A 20755-nucleotide genomic window follows, 5' to 3' on the forward strand; every position below is an offset into this window, starting at 1 on the left:
AAATCTACAGGATCTAAGTTTGGAGTCTTTAAGCCGTCCTTTCGCTCGTCCTTTCGCTCGTCCTTCCGTGGCAGAGCGTCTAACAGAGGACAGGCAGGGCGTGGTAGATTCCAGGCCAGTAGAGGAAAGATCCTCAAATCACGATTTGGGGCTTTTACAAAGAAACATACAGGAAAAGGTGAGGATATGTCCTCTGCATGATGGGGTGGAGGCTCCCTGTTCTGGGCTCAGAGTGTGGGGGGGGGGGGGGGGGGGGTCGGGACAGGTGGAAGGACCCCATAGGGGATCCTTGGGTTTATTCTATTGTTTCCGAAGGTTACCGGATAAATCTCAGGGGTGTCCCTCCAAAGAGATTTCTGCCATTCCTTTACCACGGACCGCATCTCAGAGGTCCGCCCTTCTGGGAGCAGCCTTGTCACTCAAAGAGAAAGGAGTAGTGGTCCCGGTGCCTCAGGAGGAAAGGAAGAAGGGATTTTTTTTTATCCTTTTCTTAGTCCCCAAACCAGACTGGTCTTTCAGGCTTATTCTAAATTTTAAAATCTCTGCGCTCAGTGCTCTTAAGCATAGAGCCGGGAGAGTTTTTGGCATCTGTGGATACATGACATGTACCCATTTACAAGGAACACCAATCTCTACTCAGATTTGCGGTAGGAGAGAACCATTGGCAGTTCCAAGCTCTGCCGTATGGTCTAGCAACGGCTCCAAGGGTATTCACGAAAGTGATGGCGGTCATGGCTGCAGCGCTCAGACTTAGAGGTATAGTAATTATTCCTTATCTGAACAACCTTTTATTCAAGGCGGAGTCGGCGGAGAAGCTTCAGGAACATCTGAGCATCGCAACACAATTCTTAAGAGATCAGGGCTGAGTGCTAAATCTCCCCAAGTCTCATTTGACAACCACGCAGAGTCTGCAATTTCTCGGGGTGATTTTGGACACACACCTGGAGGTTCGTCAGGTGGTGCTGACAGTCTTACAAGCTCCTGCACCATCAGTGTGGCAGGGAGAACGATTGCTTGGGAAAATGGTGGCAACATTCGAGACACTTCAGTTTACCAGATTCCATTCGAGGATTTTTCAGTGGAACATCCTGTCGTGCTGGTCGGGGAACGCAAAGACTATGAAGCAGGAAAAGTTAGTTCTGTCTCAGGAGTCGAGACAATCCCCGAACTGGTGGACAGATGTAGAGACTCTACAGCTGGGACGTTCCCTTTGCTCCTGGGATTGGCTGGTCATTACGACCGATGCCAGTCTCAGGGGTTGGGGGGTGGTTGTCCTTCACCTAAGGTTACAGGGTCTCTGGTCCAGGGAAGAATCCAGGCTTCTGATCAATATCCTGGAACTTCGGGCAGTCTGGAATGCCTTGCGTCAAGCAGAAGAATTTCTGAAAGGATCACCGCTACGAGTACACAACAGTGGCTTACCTGAATCACCAGGGTGGAACTCACCGCACGATGGCAATGAAGGAAGTATTGCGGATTTTCACCTGGGCGGAAATCAATATTCCTGTATTGTCAGCTGTGTTCATTCTGGGTATCCGGAATGTAGAAGTGGATTTCCTCAGCAGAGTGGATTTGCTGGAGGGAGAATGGGCACTTCATCAGGAAGTTTTCCAGGAGATTGTGGACCGCTGGGGGCTACCAGAGATATACCTAACGGCATCAAAGAACTACTGTCAGGTACCGAGGTTTTGTTCCCGGTCAAGGTACCCGTCAGCTTGGGCAGTGGATGCCATGACGATTCCTTGGTGTTTCAACCTGATCTACATATTTCCTCCGTTTCCAATGATCCCGAGGGTACTGAAGAGACTGAAGGGCCAGAGTGTGCGAGCTATACTGATTGCACGGATTGGCCCAGGAGGTCAGGGTACTCCGACATACTGAGTTTGTCGACGGACTCTTGGCATCTGCCTCTTCGACCGGATTTGCTAAAACAAGGACTGTTTCTACACCTGAACCTAGCTCTTCTAAATTTGACGGCGTGGCTTATGAAACCTCCTTATTAAAAAAGGTGTTTTCAGATGCGGTTATACAGACCATGCTCAGGGCTCGTAAGCCTTTGTCAGCAGCCAATTACCATTGGGTCTGGAAGATCTACATCAGGTGGTGTGAACGTCAGAGTTCACACGTCTAGGTTCAAGGTTTCGAGACTTTTGGAATTCTTGCAGGATGGTTTCTCTGCCGGCCTTAGTCTACTACAGTCTATAAAGGTGCAGTTATCTGCATTGTCAATTTTCTTTCTGAAAAGGATAGCTGTTACCTGAGGTTCAGACCTTCTTACAGGGTGTAACCAGTCTTAAACCTCCTTAAGGTGAGTACACACGGGTGCAATTTCATGTGAAATCGCTGAGAATATGGTCGCTGAGCGCGCTCCCGTGTGCACTGCCTAATGGTCGCTGGTCGCAAGAGCATGCTCCTGCGACCAGCGGCTTTTCCCGGCAATCGCTGTGACGGGAGGTCAGCGCTGGGGAGATCTGCGTTGATCTCCCCAGCCCCGTGCCGCTGCTCCCTCCCTCCTCCCATCAAAGTGACAGCAGCAGCGTCTGCTGCTGCTGCGCTCCCCCTCGCCCCGTAGCAGTGTCTCCTTTTCATCGCTGATGAAAAGGAGACACTGAGCAATATGATTGCTGGGGATATATTGCTAGCACTATATCCCCAGCAATCATATTACCCCGTGTGTACACAGCATTAGACAGCCGGTAGCACTTGTATTTGTCTCTAGTTCTATCTGTATAGCAAAATCATCCTTTTGAACCACTAAGATCGGCTGATCTCAAATATGTTTCTTGGAAATGTACTTTTTTTGTTGGCCATTGCCTCGGCTAGGCGTGTTTCAGACTTGGGAGCCTTGTCCTGCAAGTCACCATTTTTGATTTTTCATGATGATAGGGCTGTGCTTCGAACAGTACCTAAGTTTCTACCTAAGGTAGGGTCGTCTTTTCATTTTAAATCAGGACATTGTTCTTCCGGTGTTTTCCACACCTGAAGGGGTAAGAAATAGGGACAAATTGAAGAAATTGGACGTGGTTCGCGCCTTGCGAATTTACGTGGATAGGGTAATGGATATTCGCAAGTGTAATTTGCTTCTGGTGTTGTACGATGTGCATAACATTGGGTGGCCGGCTTCAAAGCAAACCATTACTCGTTGGTTGAGGTCAACTATTGCTTTTGCCTACTGTAAGGCAGGTAGACCGGTTCCTTCACGGATCAATGCCCATACCACAAGGGCTGTGCGACATGGGGCTACGGCGGAGCAGTTGTGAAGGGCAGCCACTTGGTCCTCGGACGGGCAGTGATGAGAACTGGCGGTCTGAGCGTACCCTCCCAAAGGACCAGCTCGTGAACGTCCCATCGTAAGCTGTGTCACCGGACTGGATGAAAGAGAAAAGGGGATTTTTGTAAAAACTTATCGTTCAAATCCCTTTCTCTTAGTCCAGACCGGTGACACAGCGATCCCTCCCTTATGCTCAGTAAGTTATACCGTTCATGTGTTGTCATGTTATGGTGCTGTGAGTTTGCATATAAGATGTTCAGGCATTGTACTGAGTTTTGTATCCTAGTGTGCTTTAGAAGTTGAACTGAAGCATGATGGGATGCAGAAGGGAGGAGCCTGTGCCCAAAGAATTGAAGCATAGGTGCCTGGCTCCTGCGGACCCTCCTACATCCCGAGGTTAGCTGTGTCACCGGACTGGACTCAGCGAAAGGGGTTCGAACTGTAAGTTCTTACAAAAATCCCCTTATCCAGCCAATGCTGTATTTGGTTTGGCCAACCTCACGCCCCTTCCTGAGATCGTAGTGGGTTATCTATGAAGTGTCTAACAGCAGCCATATAAGGCAGTCTGCAATGTCTTCCTTCCACGCACGCACGCACAGAAGCCTATTGCTGCTCTGCGTTCTCACACACCGCCATGCTCTCCCTCATGTCTTCCTTCCACGCACTCACAGAAGCCTATTGCTGCTCTGCGTTCTCACACACCGCCATGCTGTCCCCATGTCTTCCTTCCACGCACAGAAGCCTATTGCTGCTCTGCGTTCTCACACACCGCCATGATGTCCCCATGTCTAACTTTCACGCACAGAAGCATATTGCTGCTCTGCGTTCTCACACACCGCCATTCTTTCCCCCATGTCTTCCTTCCACGCACAGAAGCATATTGCTGCTCTGCGTTCTCACACACCGCCATGCTGTCCCCATGTCTTCCTTCCACGCACGCACAGAAGCCTATTACTGCTCTGCGTTCTCACACACCGCCATGCTCTCCCCATGTCTTCCTTCAACGCACGCACAGAAGCATATTGCTGCTCTGTGTTCTCACACACCGCCATGCTCTCCCCCATGGCTTCCTTCCACGCACAGAAGCCTATTGCTGCTCTGCGTTCTCACACACTGCCATGCTCTCCCCCATGGCTTCCTTCCACGCACAGAAGCCTATTGCTGCTCTGCGTTCTCACACACTGCCATGCTCTCCCCCATGTCTTCCTTCCACGCACAGAAGTCTATTGCTGCTCTGCGTTCTCACACACCACCATGCTCTCCCCCATGTCTTCCTTCCACGCACAGAAGCTTATTGCTGCTCTGCGTTCTCACACATCGCCATGCTCTTCCCCCATGTCTTCCTTCCACGCACAGAAGCTTATTGCTGCTCTGCGTTCTCACACATCGCCATGCTCTTCCCCCATGTCTTCCTTCCACGCACGCACAGAAGCCTATTGCTGCTCTATATTCTCATACACCGCCATGCTCTCCCCCATGTCTTCCTTCCACGCACGCACAGAAGCCTATTGCTGCTCTGTGTTCTCACACACCGCCATGCTCTCCCCCATGGCTTCCTTCCACGCACAGAAGCCTATTGCTGCTCTGCGTTCTCACATACCACCATGCTCTCCCCCATGTCTTCCTTACACGCACAGAAGTCTATTGCTGCTCTGCGTTCTCACACACCGCCATGCTCTCCCGCATGTCTTCCTTCCACGCACGCACAGAAGCCTATTGCTGCTCTATGTTCTCATACACCGCCATGCTGTCCCCATGTCTTCCTTCCACGCACAGAAGCCTATTGCTTCTCTGCGTTCTCACACACCGCCATGCTCTCCCCCATGTCTTCCTTCCATGCACGCACAGAAGCCTATTACTGCTCTGCGTTCTCACACACCGCCATGCTCTCCCCCATGTCTTGCAGTCGCTGCAGTCTATGATGTGACGCTGAATTTCCGTGGAAACAAGAACCCGTCCTTACTGGGAATTTTGTATGGGAAGAAATATGAAGCCGACATGTGTGTGAGGTGAGATGGGCTCTGCCACTACTGTAACGTGGATACATACACTATAGGCCGCAGAATCGGCTAGTGATAAACGTGTACCATATTACATCACGCTGCCACGTACACTGTATCTCCGTATCCCACATGTGATCTCTGCGTTACCTCACTCGGCATTTGCCACGTACACGGTATCTCCGTATCCCACATGTAATCTCTGCGATACCTCGCTCGGCGTCTGCCACGTACACCATATCTCTGTATCCCACATGTGATCACTGTGTTACCTCACTCGGCATTTGCCACGTACACGGTATATCCGTATCCCACATGTAATCTCTGCGTTACGTTGCTCGCCATTTGCCACGTACACGGTAACTCCGTATCCCACATGTGATCTCTGCGTTACCTCACTTGGCATTTGCTACGTACACGGTATCTCCGTATCCCACATGTGATCTCTGCGTTGCCTCGCTCGGCATCTGCCACGTACACCGTATCCCACATGTCATCTCTGCGTTACCTCACTCGGCATCTGCCACGTACACGGTATCTCGCTCGGCATCTGCCACGTACGCGGTATCTCCGTATCCCACATGTCATCTCTGCGTTGCCTCACTCGGCGTTTGCCACGTACACCGTATCCCACATATATTCTCCGTTACCTCACTCGGCGTCTGCCACGTACACAGTATCTCCGTATACCACATGTGATCTCTGCATTACCACACTCGGCATCTGCCACGTACACAGTATCTCCGTATCCCACATGTGATTTCTGCGTTACCTCACTCGGCGTTTGCCACGTACACCGTATCTCCGTATCCCACATATATTCGACGTTACCTCACTCGGCGTCTGCCACGTACACAGTAACTCCGTATTCCACATGTGATCTTTGCATTACCTCACTCGGCGTCTGCCACGTACACCGTATCTCCGTATCCCACATGTCATCTCTGCGTTACCTCACTCTGCGCCTGCCACGTACACGGTATCTCCGTATCCCACATATATTCTGCGTTACCTCACTCGGCGTTTGCCACGTACACGGTATCTCCGTATCCCACATGTGATCTCTGCATTACCACACTCGGCATCTGCCACGTACACAGTATCTCCGTATCCCACATGTGATCTCTGCGTTACCTCACTCGGCGTCTGCCACGTACACCGTATCTCCATATTCCACATGTTAATTTTTGCGTTACCTCACTCGGCGTTTGCCACGTACACGGTATCTCCGTATCCCACATGTCATCTCTGCGTTACCTCACTCGGCGTCTGCCACGTACACCGTATCTCCGTATTCCACATGTGATCTTTGCGTTACCTCACTTGGCGTTTGCCACGTACACGGTATCTCCGTATCCCACATGTCATCTCTGCGTTACCTCACTCTGCGCCTGCCACGTACACCGTATCTCCGTATCCCACATGGGATCTCTGCGTTACCTCGCTCGGAGTCTGCCACGTACACGGTATCTCCGTATCCCACATGGGATCTCTGCGTTACCTCATTCGGCGTCTGCCACGTACACCGTATCTCCGTATTCCACATGTGATCTTTGCGTTACCTCACTCGGCGTTTGCCACGTACACGGTATCTCCGTATCCCACATGTCATCTCTGCGTTACCTCACTCTGCGCCTGCCACGTACACGGTATCTCCGTATACCACATATATTCTGCGTGTTTCCCTAAAAGGGGTCTGTCACATGGGGATGCATTCGCTATACTGACACTGGCATACCAATTACTGCCTCCATACCGGCGCCCGGATTTCGACTGCTGGGATGTAGAGCAGTGATTAGCATTATACCAGGGATGGGGGAGGGTTAGGTTTGGGGGCGACACTACTGAATTAGGTAGCACTTCTTCTGGGACTTACACATGGTAAAAGTGTTAGCTGACCACAAGTGGTGTCTGAGGTCTGTCAGCCTTTGTGCTTCATTTGTTCCTGATAACCTCTGTTTTTCGATCTGTCCCAGACGTTTCCCTGTGGAAGATATTCCAGAAGATGAGAGAGAGGCTGCAAACTGGCTTCATAAGCTCTATCAGGAGAAGGTAAAGTGAGATCAGTCTGCTTCCTCTGGGAGTCCTGACCCGGCCAGAGCAGCCATTTTCCTGTAGTGTGCCAGAGAGCAGGGACCAGACCACAGCAGCCATTTTCCTGTAGTGTGTCTGGGACCGGGGACAAGAACACACCAGCCATTTTCCTGTAGTGTGCCTAGGAGTGGAGACTAGACCAGAGCAGCCATTTTCCTTTAGTGTGCCTGGGAGCGGGGACCAGACCACAGCAGCCATTTTCCTCTAGTGTGCCTGAGAGCAGACCACAGCAGCCATTTTCCTGTAGTGCGCCAGGGAGCGGGGACCAGACCACAGCAGCCATTTTCCTGTAGTGTGCCTGGGAGTGGGGACCAGACCACATTAGCCATTTTCCTCTAGTGTGCCTGAGAGCAGATCACAGCTTCCAGGCACATTACAGGAAAATGGCTGCTGAGACTAGACCAGAGCAGCCATTTTCCTGTAGTGTTCCTGGGAGCGGAGACTAGACCACAGCAGCCATTTTCCTGTAGTGTGCCTGGGAGCAGAGACTAGACCACAACAGCCATTTTCCTTTAGTGTGTCTGGGAGCGGGGACCAGACCACAGCAGCCATTTTCCGGTAGTGTGCCTGGGAGTGGAGACTAGACCAGAGCAGCCATTTTCCGGTAGTGTGCCTGGGAGCGGAGACTAGACCAGAGCAGCCATTTTCCGATAGTGTGCCTGGGAGCGGGACCAGACCACAGCAGCCATTTTCCTGTAGTGTGCCTGGGAGTGGAGACTAGACCAGAGCAGCCATTTTCCTGTAGTGTGCCTGGGAGTGGAGACTAGACCAGAGCAGCCATTTTCCTGTAGTGTGCCTGGGAGCGGAGAACAGACCACAGCAGCCATTTACCTGTAGTGTGCCTGGGAGCGGGACCAGACCACAGCAGCCATTTAACTGGGAGCGGGACCAGACCACAGCAGCCATTTACCTGTAGTGTGCCTGGGAGCGGAGAACAGACCACAGCAGCCATTTACCTGTAGTGTGCCTGGGAGCGGGACCAGACCACAGCAGCCATTTTCCTGTAGTGTGCCTGGGAGCGGAGAACAGACCACAGCAGCCATTTACCTGTAGTGTGCCTAGGAGTGGAGACTAGACCAGAGCAGCCATTTACCTGTAGTGTGCCTGGGAGCGGAGACTAGACCAGAGCAGCCATTTACCTGTAGTGTGCCTGGGAGCGGAGACTAGACCACAGCAGCCATTTAACTGGGAGCGGGACCAGACCACAGCAGCCATTTACCTGTAGTGCGCCTGGGAGCGGGACCAGACCAGAGAGTGATAAATATGGAGCTTTCTGGCCCTATTACATCTTCAGCCAACAAAAAAACAGAACAGTCCTATTGGTGGCATGTGTATACTGTCCCGTCACCTTGGCGTGGTACCCCTGACGTCGGCCACCTTGGCATTATTATGCTGAGGTCAGAGGGCAGATTGTGACAGCAGTTCTTATGCTGATGTTTTGCTTCTTTTCAGGATGCTTTACAGGAGCAGTACCTCCAAGAGGGATCATATCCGGGTACCCAGATTGTGCCCACCCGCCGGCCTTGGACCCTCCTCAACTTTTTGTTCTGGGCAACACTCCTCCTGTCTCCCCTGTTCTCATTTGCGATTGGTATCTTTGCCAGTGGTTCTCCCCTTCTAATCCTTTCCTTCATGGGGTTCATGTGGGCAGGTAACTGGCGTTGTCACCCTGACATGTTGTGTCCCCTTATCCCCTCACTCTTTGTTCTAATGACGCTGTTTTTACTTCTCTTGTAGCCTCCTTTGCTGTGCGGCGCCTGATCGGGGTGACAGAGATTGAGCGTGGGTCTAGTTACGGGAACAGTGAGGTGAAGAAGAAGAAGAATTAGCTGCAGGAGCCATGTACCTGAGGCAGTTTGAACTTTTATCTTGGTTTCTTACTAACATGAACTGAGGGGGGAGGATCTGCCTTTCAGGGCCTACATCCTGGACTGGCACTGCGAGTCAATAGGAACCTGCCATTTCATTGGTGCAAGAGTAGCTGCAATGCCAGAGGATATGTTACCCCTACTCTGTCCTCTGCTCCTCCCCTGACGGCCAAGTCCACGTTACCCCTACACTGTCCACTCTGCTCCTCCCCTGACGGCCGAGTCCACGTTACCCCTACACTGTCCACTCTGCTCCTCCACTGACGGCCGAGTCCACGTTACCCCTACACTGTCCACTCTGCTCCTCCCCTGACGGCCGAGTCCACATTAACCCTACACTGTCCACTCTGCTCCTCCCCTGACGGCCGAGTCCACGTTACCCCTACACTGTCCACTCTGCTCCTCCCCTGACGGCCGAGTCCACATTAACCCTACACTGTCCACTCTGCTCCTCCCCTGACGGCCGAGTCCACATTAACCCTACACTGTCCACTCTGCTCCTCCCCTGACGGCCAAGTCCACGTTACCCCTACACTGTCCACTCTGCTCCTCCCCTGACGGCCGAGTCCACATTAACCCTACACTGTCCACTCTGCTCCTCCCCTGACGGCCAAGTCCACATTAACCCTACACTGTCCACTCTGCTCCTCCTCTGACGGCCGAGACCACATTACCACTGCTCTTTCCACTCTGCTCCTCTACTGACGGCCGAGACCACATTATCCCTACACTGTCCACTCTGCTCCTCCAGTGACGGCCGAGTCCATGTTACCCCCTACACTGTCCACTCTGCTCCTCCCCTGACGGCCGAGTCCATGTTACCCCCTACACTGTCCACTCTGCTCCTCCCCTGACGGTCGAGTCCACGTTACCCCCTGCACTGTCCACTCTGCTCCTCCCCTGACGGCCGAGTCCACGTTACCCCTGCACTGTACACTCTGCTCCTCCCCTGACGGCCGAGTCCACGTTACCCCTGCACTGTCCACTCTGCTCCTCCTCCCCTGATGGTGGAGTCTGCTACCCTTACTCTGCACCCTCCGCTTCCCATTCCGTACCCCTGGATCCTTATTACTCATTCTGTATGCCATTGGTGGCTCTTTCCTTCAGGCACGAGGGTATATTGCCCCTCCTGTGTGCACTCCGTACTTCTTGGATCACCCTGCCCTTTGTCCTGCCGCCCTGTTTGAGATCTGGACTTTTCCCATAGTATTACTGAGAGAACTCTCATGATGTATTGTTGCGTCTCCACCACCCCTCCGTGTTGCTGAGTGACAGGGGGCTCCTGGAACACTGGAATTAAATCTGAGTCGGGCTCCAGTGTGGATCCGATTGCTCCCAATATGAAGCTTGCCACTGTTGATCTGTACAGAGCCGCCGGACTTTACCCACGGTACACCAGTCAGGAATGGCGCTGGTGTAGGTGTAAATGTTATATCTCGGTTCTGTGTGAGGGAATCGCTGGACTTTGGTCTCCTGATCCCAGTATAATCCTCCGTATCCCACCACATCTTCCTCTCCGGATTCCTCCTGTCACCAGTGGCTGTGTGTCTCTGGCACGTGGATTGTACCGCTCCAGGACACAGGAAGCTTGTGTCACAGTATGTGGCTACCTCTGCCAGGGAGTAGCGCGTTAGATCTTAACATGTCATTAGCATGTAACCAGACTGACAATTTCACACATTAATATCATATGACATATCATCCACTAGGGAGGAGAATACTGCATGTAGGGGTTAATCCTGTGTGTCACACGGGTGTGAGATGTATGACACCGGTCATACACACGTGAGAGGACTGTAGTGTTGCTGTATGTTGCTGCCGTCTGATCACCTTTTATCTCCCCTGTAAAGAGAAGTTAGGAGTAAAAATAAAGCGCTAAAACAAGTTGTGGCGTCACCTGTCTCTGGGATTGGCTGTGAACGAGTGTAATTTGAGCCTCAGCAGTATTTCAGCATTCAGACATCACAGGACCAAGAGTTACACTGATCAGCAGGAAAGAAGTTACAAATGTTTATAGTTTTATTGTGCTTTAGCGTTCTCATATTTATGCTGTCCCCCCCCCCCCCCCTCCCATAAAGGAGGGGTTATTACAAAAAAACGTACATATTCATATACAACACACCTCTAAGGTGGGGTTAACAATTAAAACTTTGGTTCGACGTAGGAAACGTGGTATCTCTCACGTCGTAATAGGAGTGAACCTCTATAGACTGGGAGTAGTTTCTATGTTACACTAACCATTGCAATTTCCTCCCATAGAACGTATGGATCCTTCTAGAACCATTGCCTTATAACGGAATCTTCTCCCCCAATGCATCCATTGGAATGTTTTTCTTTAGTCATGGCTTGTACTCCACATCTGGTTTGAATCTATATTAATTGGTATTTCTAGCAAATATAGAGACTTAGGGAGAACATACATTCATATTAACTGTTTCAACTCCTTGAAGATAGAACCATACATTTGTTCTAATTCTTATACTACATAATCCTTAATACTTTGTACTTAAAGGAATCTTCAGCTTATATAGAAAATATAGTATTTAGTAAGATTCACTCTAACATTACTCCCTCCTTTGTATAATAATTATACATTACAATTGAATTAATATTGTTTACATACAGTAGTAAATAAAAATACAAAAAAAATTATTATAAATTGAAGGAAACAAAGTGGTCAGACATCTTACAATACAAACTGCCTAAACATGCAAAGGATTAGTCCCATCAGATGGGTCTAGTGGGTTATATCCCTGAGACAGGGTAACTTCTTTCCCTGAGGTCAGAGGGCAACTGGCCGTTGGCTCACATCCATCGGAATAGACTGATCCTCTGCTTTCTGTGTCCTTCCAGATATGAGTTTCTTGAACTTGGTTGTAGTTATTGCAGACTGGCACTCAAACAGACAGAGAAAACACACATCAATATCTTGACCGCAATATAAACCAGTATGCATAATCCTATAATTTTTAGGCTGAACATGAGAATTCCCATAACCCATCCACTGACTCCTGTGAACCATGTAGATGGGTTCAGAAAAGATAGCCAGCCCCAATTACCTCCTAGAGTGTCAGGTGTATTATGCTCAGTGGCATATAGGGATGCCAATCCCGGGGCATTTTTTCAATCCCGGGATTGAAAAATGCTCAATCCCGGGATTGGTATCCCCACCAAAAAAAAACATTTTTAGCATAGGACCCACCCCGGCCGACCCGCACATCTACTTACATTAGGGTGCGGGCGGGCGGCCGGGAGTGGGTTTGGAGGTGCACGGTGCCTCCCGGCAAGTGCACCTCCATAGAAGACAGCAGGCGGGCGGAGGCGGGCGGAGTCAGGCCGGCGTGCTGGCGGGCGGCGGAGAAGAGGCGGGTAGGCGGTCACTGGTGACGTGTGGCCTGCGCAGCGTGACCTCTACTGTCACGCTACGCAGGCCGCACGCCGGGTCAGGTAACGGGAACAGCCGGGCAGCGTCTGAGCGAGTGCTCAGACGCTGCCCGGCATTAGACTGCGCATGCGCAGTCTAATCCCGAAATCCCGGGATTGGATTCTCCAATAACGGGATTGAAATCCCGGACTTTTTTAGGCCAAATCCCGGGATCCCGCCGATCCCGGGATTGGCCACACTAGTGGCATATATCCGTTTTTCTTCTATCTCTTGTACATGTTTTTCTATTGTCTCTTAAACATTCTCAGTCTCATTCGTAATAAATGTACAACACAATATTCCTGTCTGAGTATATAAGGTCATACAATAGCCTCCTGTCTGTGCCGTTAAATGGTCTAATAATAATCTGAGTTGTAATTGTTCTTTTTTTACCTCTCTCTTCCTACATATCTGAAGGTGTTATTGTATATTTCAGTAATGTTATCTAATAACACTGCAAGTGATTCAACTCTATAATATGATTTTGAGCCAAATGGGTCCAAACATCCCATTCTCTGATGCCAGGGTGTGTAGATTAGTTTATTTGCCTTGTTTCCTGCTTCTTTTATTTCCCTTCTGTCCCTGTGTATGGGATTATACTTCCCTACCAGGCCTTCTTTGCCTTTGATTATGTTTTTTAGATCTTCATGCTCTATCACTTGTGCTGCAGGTACTATGCTTCCTAGTGTACAATTTCCATAGTCGCCATAAACAAGCCACTTGTAGGCGTATTTCCCACATAAAAAATACAAATTATTTGGGAGAATTGGAGGTATGCTATCCCACATTTGTTTTAGGTTAACCAATCCTTTTGCTGCCACTGTACCATTAACTACGAACTGGTCAGAATTGCTTCCGGTCTCATTCATCCAGCTAGGGAATCCTGGCCCTGGCCACACCACAATATTTATCATTTCCCTTAGTGCAGGTTTATCATCATATGGTGTTAATAATATTTGGTATGGAGGTACTCCTGATTCAAAGGTATCAGGGGTACTACCAACTCGAAAAGGGGCCTTTGAGCAAGGATGAAATGTCCCTAAGTAGGTGTTTGAGGGGAAAACCTTTTGATTATTAAAGCCAAGTATGGTTTCACTTTGTTTTTTCTTAAATTCAATGCAGAAAGATACATTTGGGGTAATTAGGTGTGCTAGCAATTTAGGAGATTCCTTGCGTAAGTATAGTATACAGGAGAGCACCGGACATTAAGCAAAAGTTAGTGACAAACCATATCCCACCAAAAGAACTGAAGCCGAGCAAACTAGAGGGCACAACAGATGTGGAGACTGTATAGGCTGTAGAACACAAAGCAATAGAACCAAGACAGTGAAAACATTCAAATCAACAAACACTAATGAAACCTTCACCATCAAAAACGAACTGACATGCCACACTAAGGGGGTCATATATCTACTGACATGCCCGTGTGGCCTACAGTATGTAGGTCGCACCATCGGACCTTTCAAAGTACGGTTAGCAGAGCACATCAGAAACATACGGAAAGGGTATGAACAACACAGTGTGTCTGCTCATTACAAAGACACACACAAACAGGACCCCAACAACTTGCAATTCACCCCGTAATTTCAAAAGTGACACCCAATTGGTGTGGGGGGGGGGCAATAACGGCAAGACCCTAGACCGGGAAGAACTAAAATGGATATATACCCTAAAAACTCTAGAGCCCAAGGGACTCAATATTGATTTCAACATTGCCTCCATAATGTAAATTTTGATATGCACAGGTTTTGTGGAAAAATTAGCGCAATAAATTTGGGAGAGTGCTGCCTACTACAACACAGAAGAAGGTACACCACCTCCTGAAGGCACTAGAAACAGACAAAATTTGTTGTAGCCAGGCGCAACTCCTTCAAAAAGACTTCATATAAACCACCATGAATTAGGCAGGGGTTTATTTGAATAAAAACATGCAGACAAATAAATGCAATACAATATACAAACAGTAAATTCTTGTGGACATCAGAGTGGGATCGCCAATTTTCATATATTCGAGGGTTAATACATGAGTTTATCTCACCATAAACCGATGCTGCGGTGGGCTTTACTTCAGACGAAGTTTCTGCGGCACCACCGCAGGAGGCTTGGTTCTTAGGTGAGTCCCTCAAGTAAAGTGCAGGTGCAGGAAAGTGTAAGTGCAATAAAAAAGTGTCCAAGTGTCCAGGTACAGTGCAAACAGATGGAAGATTGCACTGTGCAGAATCAATATCAATCAAAGTGTGTCCTTTTTTTCAGGGTCAGCAATGCGTTTCGGAGACACACAGGTCTCCTTTTTCAAGCTGGGTATGAACACACACTGATTATTAAACTTATTTATACCTACTTCCTAAATTTGCATACCAATGAGAATTTCGCGGGCCGGAAGTGCCGTGCGTTCCACACGGCACTTCCGGTATGCATTCCACACGGCACTTCCGGTATGCGTTCCACCCGGCTTGGTGGAGTGTAGAGCGTCAGGGAGTGGATTTGGATGTCACTTCCACATTTTATGCATTCCGGAAGTGTCATGCGTTCCACACGGCACTTCCAGTTTGCGTTCCATCCGATTCATTAAGGTTTTGTGAGCCGGAGACGCCATTGATGTTTACAGACAATTTTTAAACATTCTCTTTTTCTTTTTTGCGGCGCATCTCTTCTCTTTCATACCATTCCTTCTCTGTGTATGATGTTTGGTGGAGACGCTTCGGAGGTCTGTTATTTTTCTTTCATCTCCGTCCGCCATTTTTCTTAAGGGGGCAAACTTAAGGGCAGATGACAGGAATATTTCTCTTTTCGAGGTGGCTGCTCCTCATATTACCGATCTGTGCAGTACTTCGTTCCTGCATTGTCCATCCCTAATTACCGGGCGAGCCAACCTCATTACTTCATTATTCCTTTTTTTTGTAGTCATCGTAGGTACATATGAAGAAATACAATAAATAAAAAACAGAATTAGACATGGAAATGCATTAAAAAATCCATAAAAAAATGCTACATTAAAAAATTATTAAAAGATGAATACTAAAAGAAGGATAAAAACACCAATGATAAATTATTCTAAAAACCACTTCAATTCAAAATCAGCGTTGAGACCATTGGGGCATAAAGTATCTAAAGTAAAGATCCATTTCATCTCATTTTTGGCTAATCTGATCTCGAGATCCCTGGTCTTCCAATTACAAGTAACTTGTTGTATTCCCAGGAATCTCTTAATTGCTCCTTCACATTTGTTATAATGTTTGGTGAAGTGATCAGATAATGGATGAGTCATGCATCCTTTTCTTATATTATATACATGCTCGGCCAACCTCAATTTGAGGTTTCTGGTGGTTTTTCCTATATAAATCATATTGCACTCACATTCAAGCATGTAAATTACATTCCTGGAGTGGCATGTAATAAACTGATTAATTTTATGCTTTTTTCTGTTGATCTTAAATGAAGTGGTTTTTTTCTCATAACCATTTTTGCCAGTGGTTTTGCACATGAGACATGATCCACAGCGGTGGAATCCCTTGTTTCTATCACTTCCCCCAATTTTTTCAGCCAGTGCACTTCTTACCAGAATATTTTTTAGTGAAGGAGCTCTCCTATATATAAAATTTGGTTTCGGAGGCATCACTTTATCTAAAATTGGGTCATCTAAAAGAATACGCCAGTTTTTCCTCACTATATTCTCTACCTTCTTGTGATGGGCCCCGTACTGGGGGAAAAAAAGCCCATTCGGTATATTTTGAATCTTTTTTTTTTTTTGGTTATCTTTTTGTTTGATTTTCAGCAAATCTGTTCGGCTCATTTTATTTACCTTTTCTTTGGATTCATGGAGCCTATCATATGTATACCCTTTTTGGAGGAATCTCTGATCTATGTCAGTCATTTGTTGCTCTAATACTTCTGGTTTTGTACAGTTCCTTTTTAACCTCATATATTGTCCTACTGGAATACTATTTAGCCATCTTTGGTGATGTTCACTGTTAGTTTCAATATACGAGTTGGAATCTGTATCCTTCCTGTAGGTCTTTGTATGAATGGTACCAAGATCAATATAAATTTTTAGATCCAAAAAAAACAGTTCAGATTTGCTGATATTAAAAGTGAGTTTTATATTAAAATCCTTCAAATTTAAAATTTCACAGAATTCATTTAAAAGACTTTCCTCACCCCTCTATATGAATAAAACGTCATCAATAAAACGCCACCAGGCTACCAGGTTCACCCCCTCCGCCAACCTGTCATCCACTGTGCCTTTTTCCCAGAAGGCCATGAACAGGTTGGCGTAACTTGGGGCAAACCTGGTGCCCATGGCTGTCCCCTTTATTTGGAGATAATAATTCCCGTTAAAATAAAAGTAATTATTATGTAAAATGAAACATATTGATTCAATTATAAAATCTTGTAATTCTTTTGAATAATCACTTTTACCCAGAAAAAAACGTATGGCTTCTTCTCCATTTTTCCAGTCTATAATTGTGTATAGTGTGCTGACGTCTGCACTTACTAGTACACAATTTTCGTCCCATATAATGGGTTCCATTTTATGTAAGACATCACCTGTATCCTTGAGAAAGGATCGTGTCTTAGAGACCAATGGCTGTAAATAAAAATCTACTAAAGCCGATAAGTTCGATGTTATACATCCTGTTCCAGTGATAATTGGCCTTCTGGGGGGTTTTGTTAGGTGTTTATGAATTTTCGGCAATATATAAATTGTAGGGGTCGTAGGATTTGAGATGTTAATAAAATCATATTCTTCCTTTGAAATTAACTCATTTTCCATTGCTATGTTAGTTAGCTCTTGGAGTTTTTTTATAATTGAAGTTGTTGGGTCACTTCTGAGTCTTTTTGTAAGTTGAAGTGTCGTTTAATTGCCTTTCGATCTCTTTGATATAATCACATTTATTCATAATCACCACCCCTCCCCCCTTATCGGCGGGTTTAATTATCACGTTATCATTTTGTTTTAGTGCCTCAATTGCTAACCATTCTTTCTGGGTGACATTTTTTTTCTTTACAGTTTCTATTTTTCTCAATTCCTTTGCAACTATGGAGTTGAAGCAATCAATGCTTCCTCCTTTTACATGTTTCGGATAAAACTTTGACTTACATTTGAGGCTGGTGTTATTTTTTACACCCTCATTCTCGGTGGTCTTTATTTCCATTTGGCCTGTGCTTTCTTTTGCCAGAAAGAATTTTTTTACACTTCTCTTTCTTACAAATTTCTGTAGGTCAACAAATAGTTCAAAGGGGTTAGCTTTGGCAGTGGGTGCGAATTTCAAACCTTTTTTTAGGATTTGAGTCTCCTCTTTAGATAATTCAATATCACTTAGATTGAAGATTTTTCCCGTTTCATTTTAAACATTGGAGCTCGTATTGGGAACATGAGATGTATTACTTTTTTTGTGGGATCTAGGACGAGGTTTCCCTCCCCTTTTGCCCCTATGTGTCTTTTTTATTATTCTCTCCTGGGGGGCATTTGGTCCCTCTCTAAAAAAGGCCTCTGTGGTCTTATTTGGTTTGTATCACTGAGGGGGATTGAATCTATTCCTTAATCTTATTGGTTCTCTATCATATTCTTGTTTTTCCCTTCTACCTGATGTTTGGCGAGATGGCTCTGATTGGTACCTTGGAGTGAAATTTCTTTTAGGAGTAAATTGGTTATAATTATCCCTTCTCACCGGATTTCTATAATATTGTCTAGGGGAGTTCATGGGAGGATTTCTCCTTCTCCAATTCTCTTGTTGATGGTCTCTATTGATGGATTTGTTTTTCCCTTGTTGGTTCCATTTTTTGGATTTTTTTATTTTTATTTTTATGCGGTGTGGGATTTCTATATTCAGGATTTAAATCTGCAGGCAGAGGGATATTTTTGTTTTTTTACTATATCCAAATCTCTTTGATATTTTTTCTTTTTTCTTTCCTGTAGATCCCATGATTTTTTTTCTAATTTAGTTATAATTTCTTTTTCTTTATTTTTCACTTCCTCAGAACCAGAATGAGGTTCTATGATGGTTTTTAATTTGTCTATTTCTTTTTGTGTCCTGGAGTTCCCTCCTTCTTTCTTCCACAATCAGGCCTGTTAGGGCCTTTGAACAACCATGTATGAATTTGTTCCATTCTATCAGAAATCCTTCTCTTGTGGAATTGAAAGAAGGAGTTTTCTCAAGGCCCAAACCTTTTGGTACTAGATCATTACTTAGATATTGCTCTAATGTGGTCACTTCCCGCCAGAGACGATTCTCTTTATGTAGGAGTTTTTCAAGATTTTTTAAAATACCACTTATACTATCATTTTCCAGGGAATTACCAATTGATACCCCAGTCATAAACAGATCTTTAGGATTTTTTCTATTTTCTCGAAAAGAGAACATCTTTGCAGCTATTATTCCACAAGTTTGGTGTATTCGATCAAACTTTGATATGCACAGGTTTTGTGGAAAAATTATCGCAATAAATTTGAGAGAGTGCTGCCTACTACAACACAGAAGAAGGTACACCACCTCCTGAAGGCACTAGAAACAGACAAAATTTGTTGTAGCCAGGCGCAACTCCTTCAAAAATACTTCATATAAACCACCATGAATTAGGCAGGGGTTAATTGGAATAAAAACATGCAGACAAATAAATGCAATACAATATACAAACAGTAAATTCTTGTGGACATCAGAGTGGGATCGTCAATTTTCATATGTTCGAGGGTTAATACATTATTATTATTATAATTTTGTTTATAAGGCGCCACAAGTGTTTCGCAGCGCCGTACAAAGGAACAATACAGGGAGACAAAACTTGGCATAACATTGAATAAATAACAAAAATACAGTACAAATAAAGAGCACCACAGTTCAATACACATTACAGCTTAAATGTAAGTAGTGAGGTCCCAAACAACATACAACTAGAGGTTTGAGGCCAATGATGGAGATGAGTATGCAGACAAAGATGGTCACTGAGTGTTGGAGTAAAGGAGAGCTGTGAGTGAAATGTGAAGAGAAGTGGGCTTTGACAACAGGAGGGAAGAGGGCCCTACTCGGAGGAGCTTACAATCTAGTAGGAAGGGGAGACAGACAGATTACAAGAGGTGCAAGCGAGGGGGTGGTGGTTAGATAGCAGGATGTAAACAGGCAAGGGGTTGGAGAACCAGCTGGTTTATGCAGTGGAAGGGTACGCTTTGATGAATAGGTGAGTTTTCAGTGCCCGTTTGAAGCTTTGCAAGGTCGGGGAGAGTCTAATGGAGCGAGGGAGAGCGTTCCACTGAAGGGGTGCAGCACGGGCAAAGTCCTGTACTCTAGCATGGGAAGCAGTGATCAGGGTGGAGGAGAGACGACAGTCGTCAGCTGACCGTAGAGGGCCGGAGGGTGTATGAATGGAGATGAGGTTAGAGATATATGGAGCAATGGAATTAGAGATGAGTTTATCTCACCATAAACCGATGCTGCGGTGGGCTTTACTTCAGACGAAGTTTCTGCGGCACCACCGCAGGAGGCTTGGTTCTTTGGTGAGTCCCTCAAGTAAAGTGCAAGTGCAATAAAAAAGTGTCCAAGTGTCCAGGTACAGTGCAAATAGATGGAAGATTGCACTGTGCAGAATCAATATCAATCAAAGTGTGTCCTTTTTTTCAGGGTCAGCAACACGTTTCGGAGACACACAGGTCTCCTTTTTCAAGCTGGGTATGAACACACACTGATTATTAAACTTATTTATACCTACTTCCTAAATTTGCACACCAATGAGAATTCCGCGAATTTCGCGGGCCGGAAGTGCCGTGCGTTCCACACGGCACTTCCGGTATGCGTTCCACCCGGCTTGGTGGAGTGTAGAGCGTCAGGGAGTGGATTTGGATGTCACTTCCACATTTTATGCATTCCGGAAGTGTCATGCGTTCCACACGGCACTTCCGGTTTGCGTTCCATCCGATCCATTAAGGTTTTGTGAGCCTGAGACGCCATTGATGTTTACAAACAATTTTTAAACATTCTCTTTTTCTTTTTTGCGGTTTTTTTCATACCATTCCTTCTCTGTGTATGATGTTTGGTGGAGACGCTTCGGAGGTCTGTTATTTTTCTTTCATCTCCATCCGCCATTTTTCTTAAGGGCAAACTTA

The 20755-nt window shown here is 46.5% G+C and overlaps 1 protein-coding gene across 1 annotated transcript in view; it reads left to right on the top strand.

Moving 5' to 3' along the window:
* The window catches only part of AGPAT3 (1-acylglycerol-3-phosphate O-acyltransferase 3), a 45826-nt gene extending 34709 nt beyond the window's left edge, over positions 1–11117 (top strand). Inside the window, 4 exon segments of the mRNA XM_083171439.1 lie at positions 5178–5280; positions 7248–7323; positions 8818–9016; positions 9103–11117. Coding sequence (XP_083027565.1) covers positions 5178–5280; positions 7248–7323; positions 8818–9016; positions 9103–9194 — 470 coding nt within the window. The 3' untranslated portion in view covers positions 9195–11117.
* Positions 11118–20755: the final 9638 nt, after the last annotated feature.

Source organism: Crinia signifera, chromosome 2 (assembly GCF_055691185.1).
Source record: "Crinia signifera chromosome 2, ASM5569118v1, whole genome shotgun sequence".
Lineage (NCBI taxonomy): Eukaryota > Metazoa > Chordata > Amphibia > Anura > Myobatrachidae > Crinia > Crinia signifera.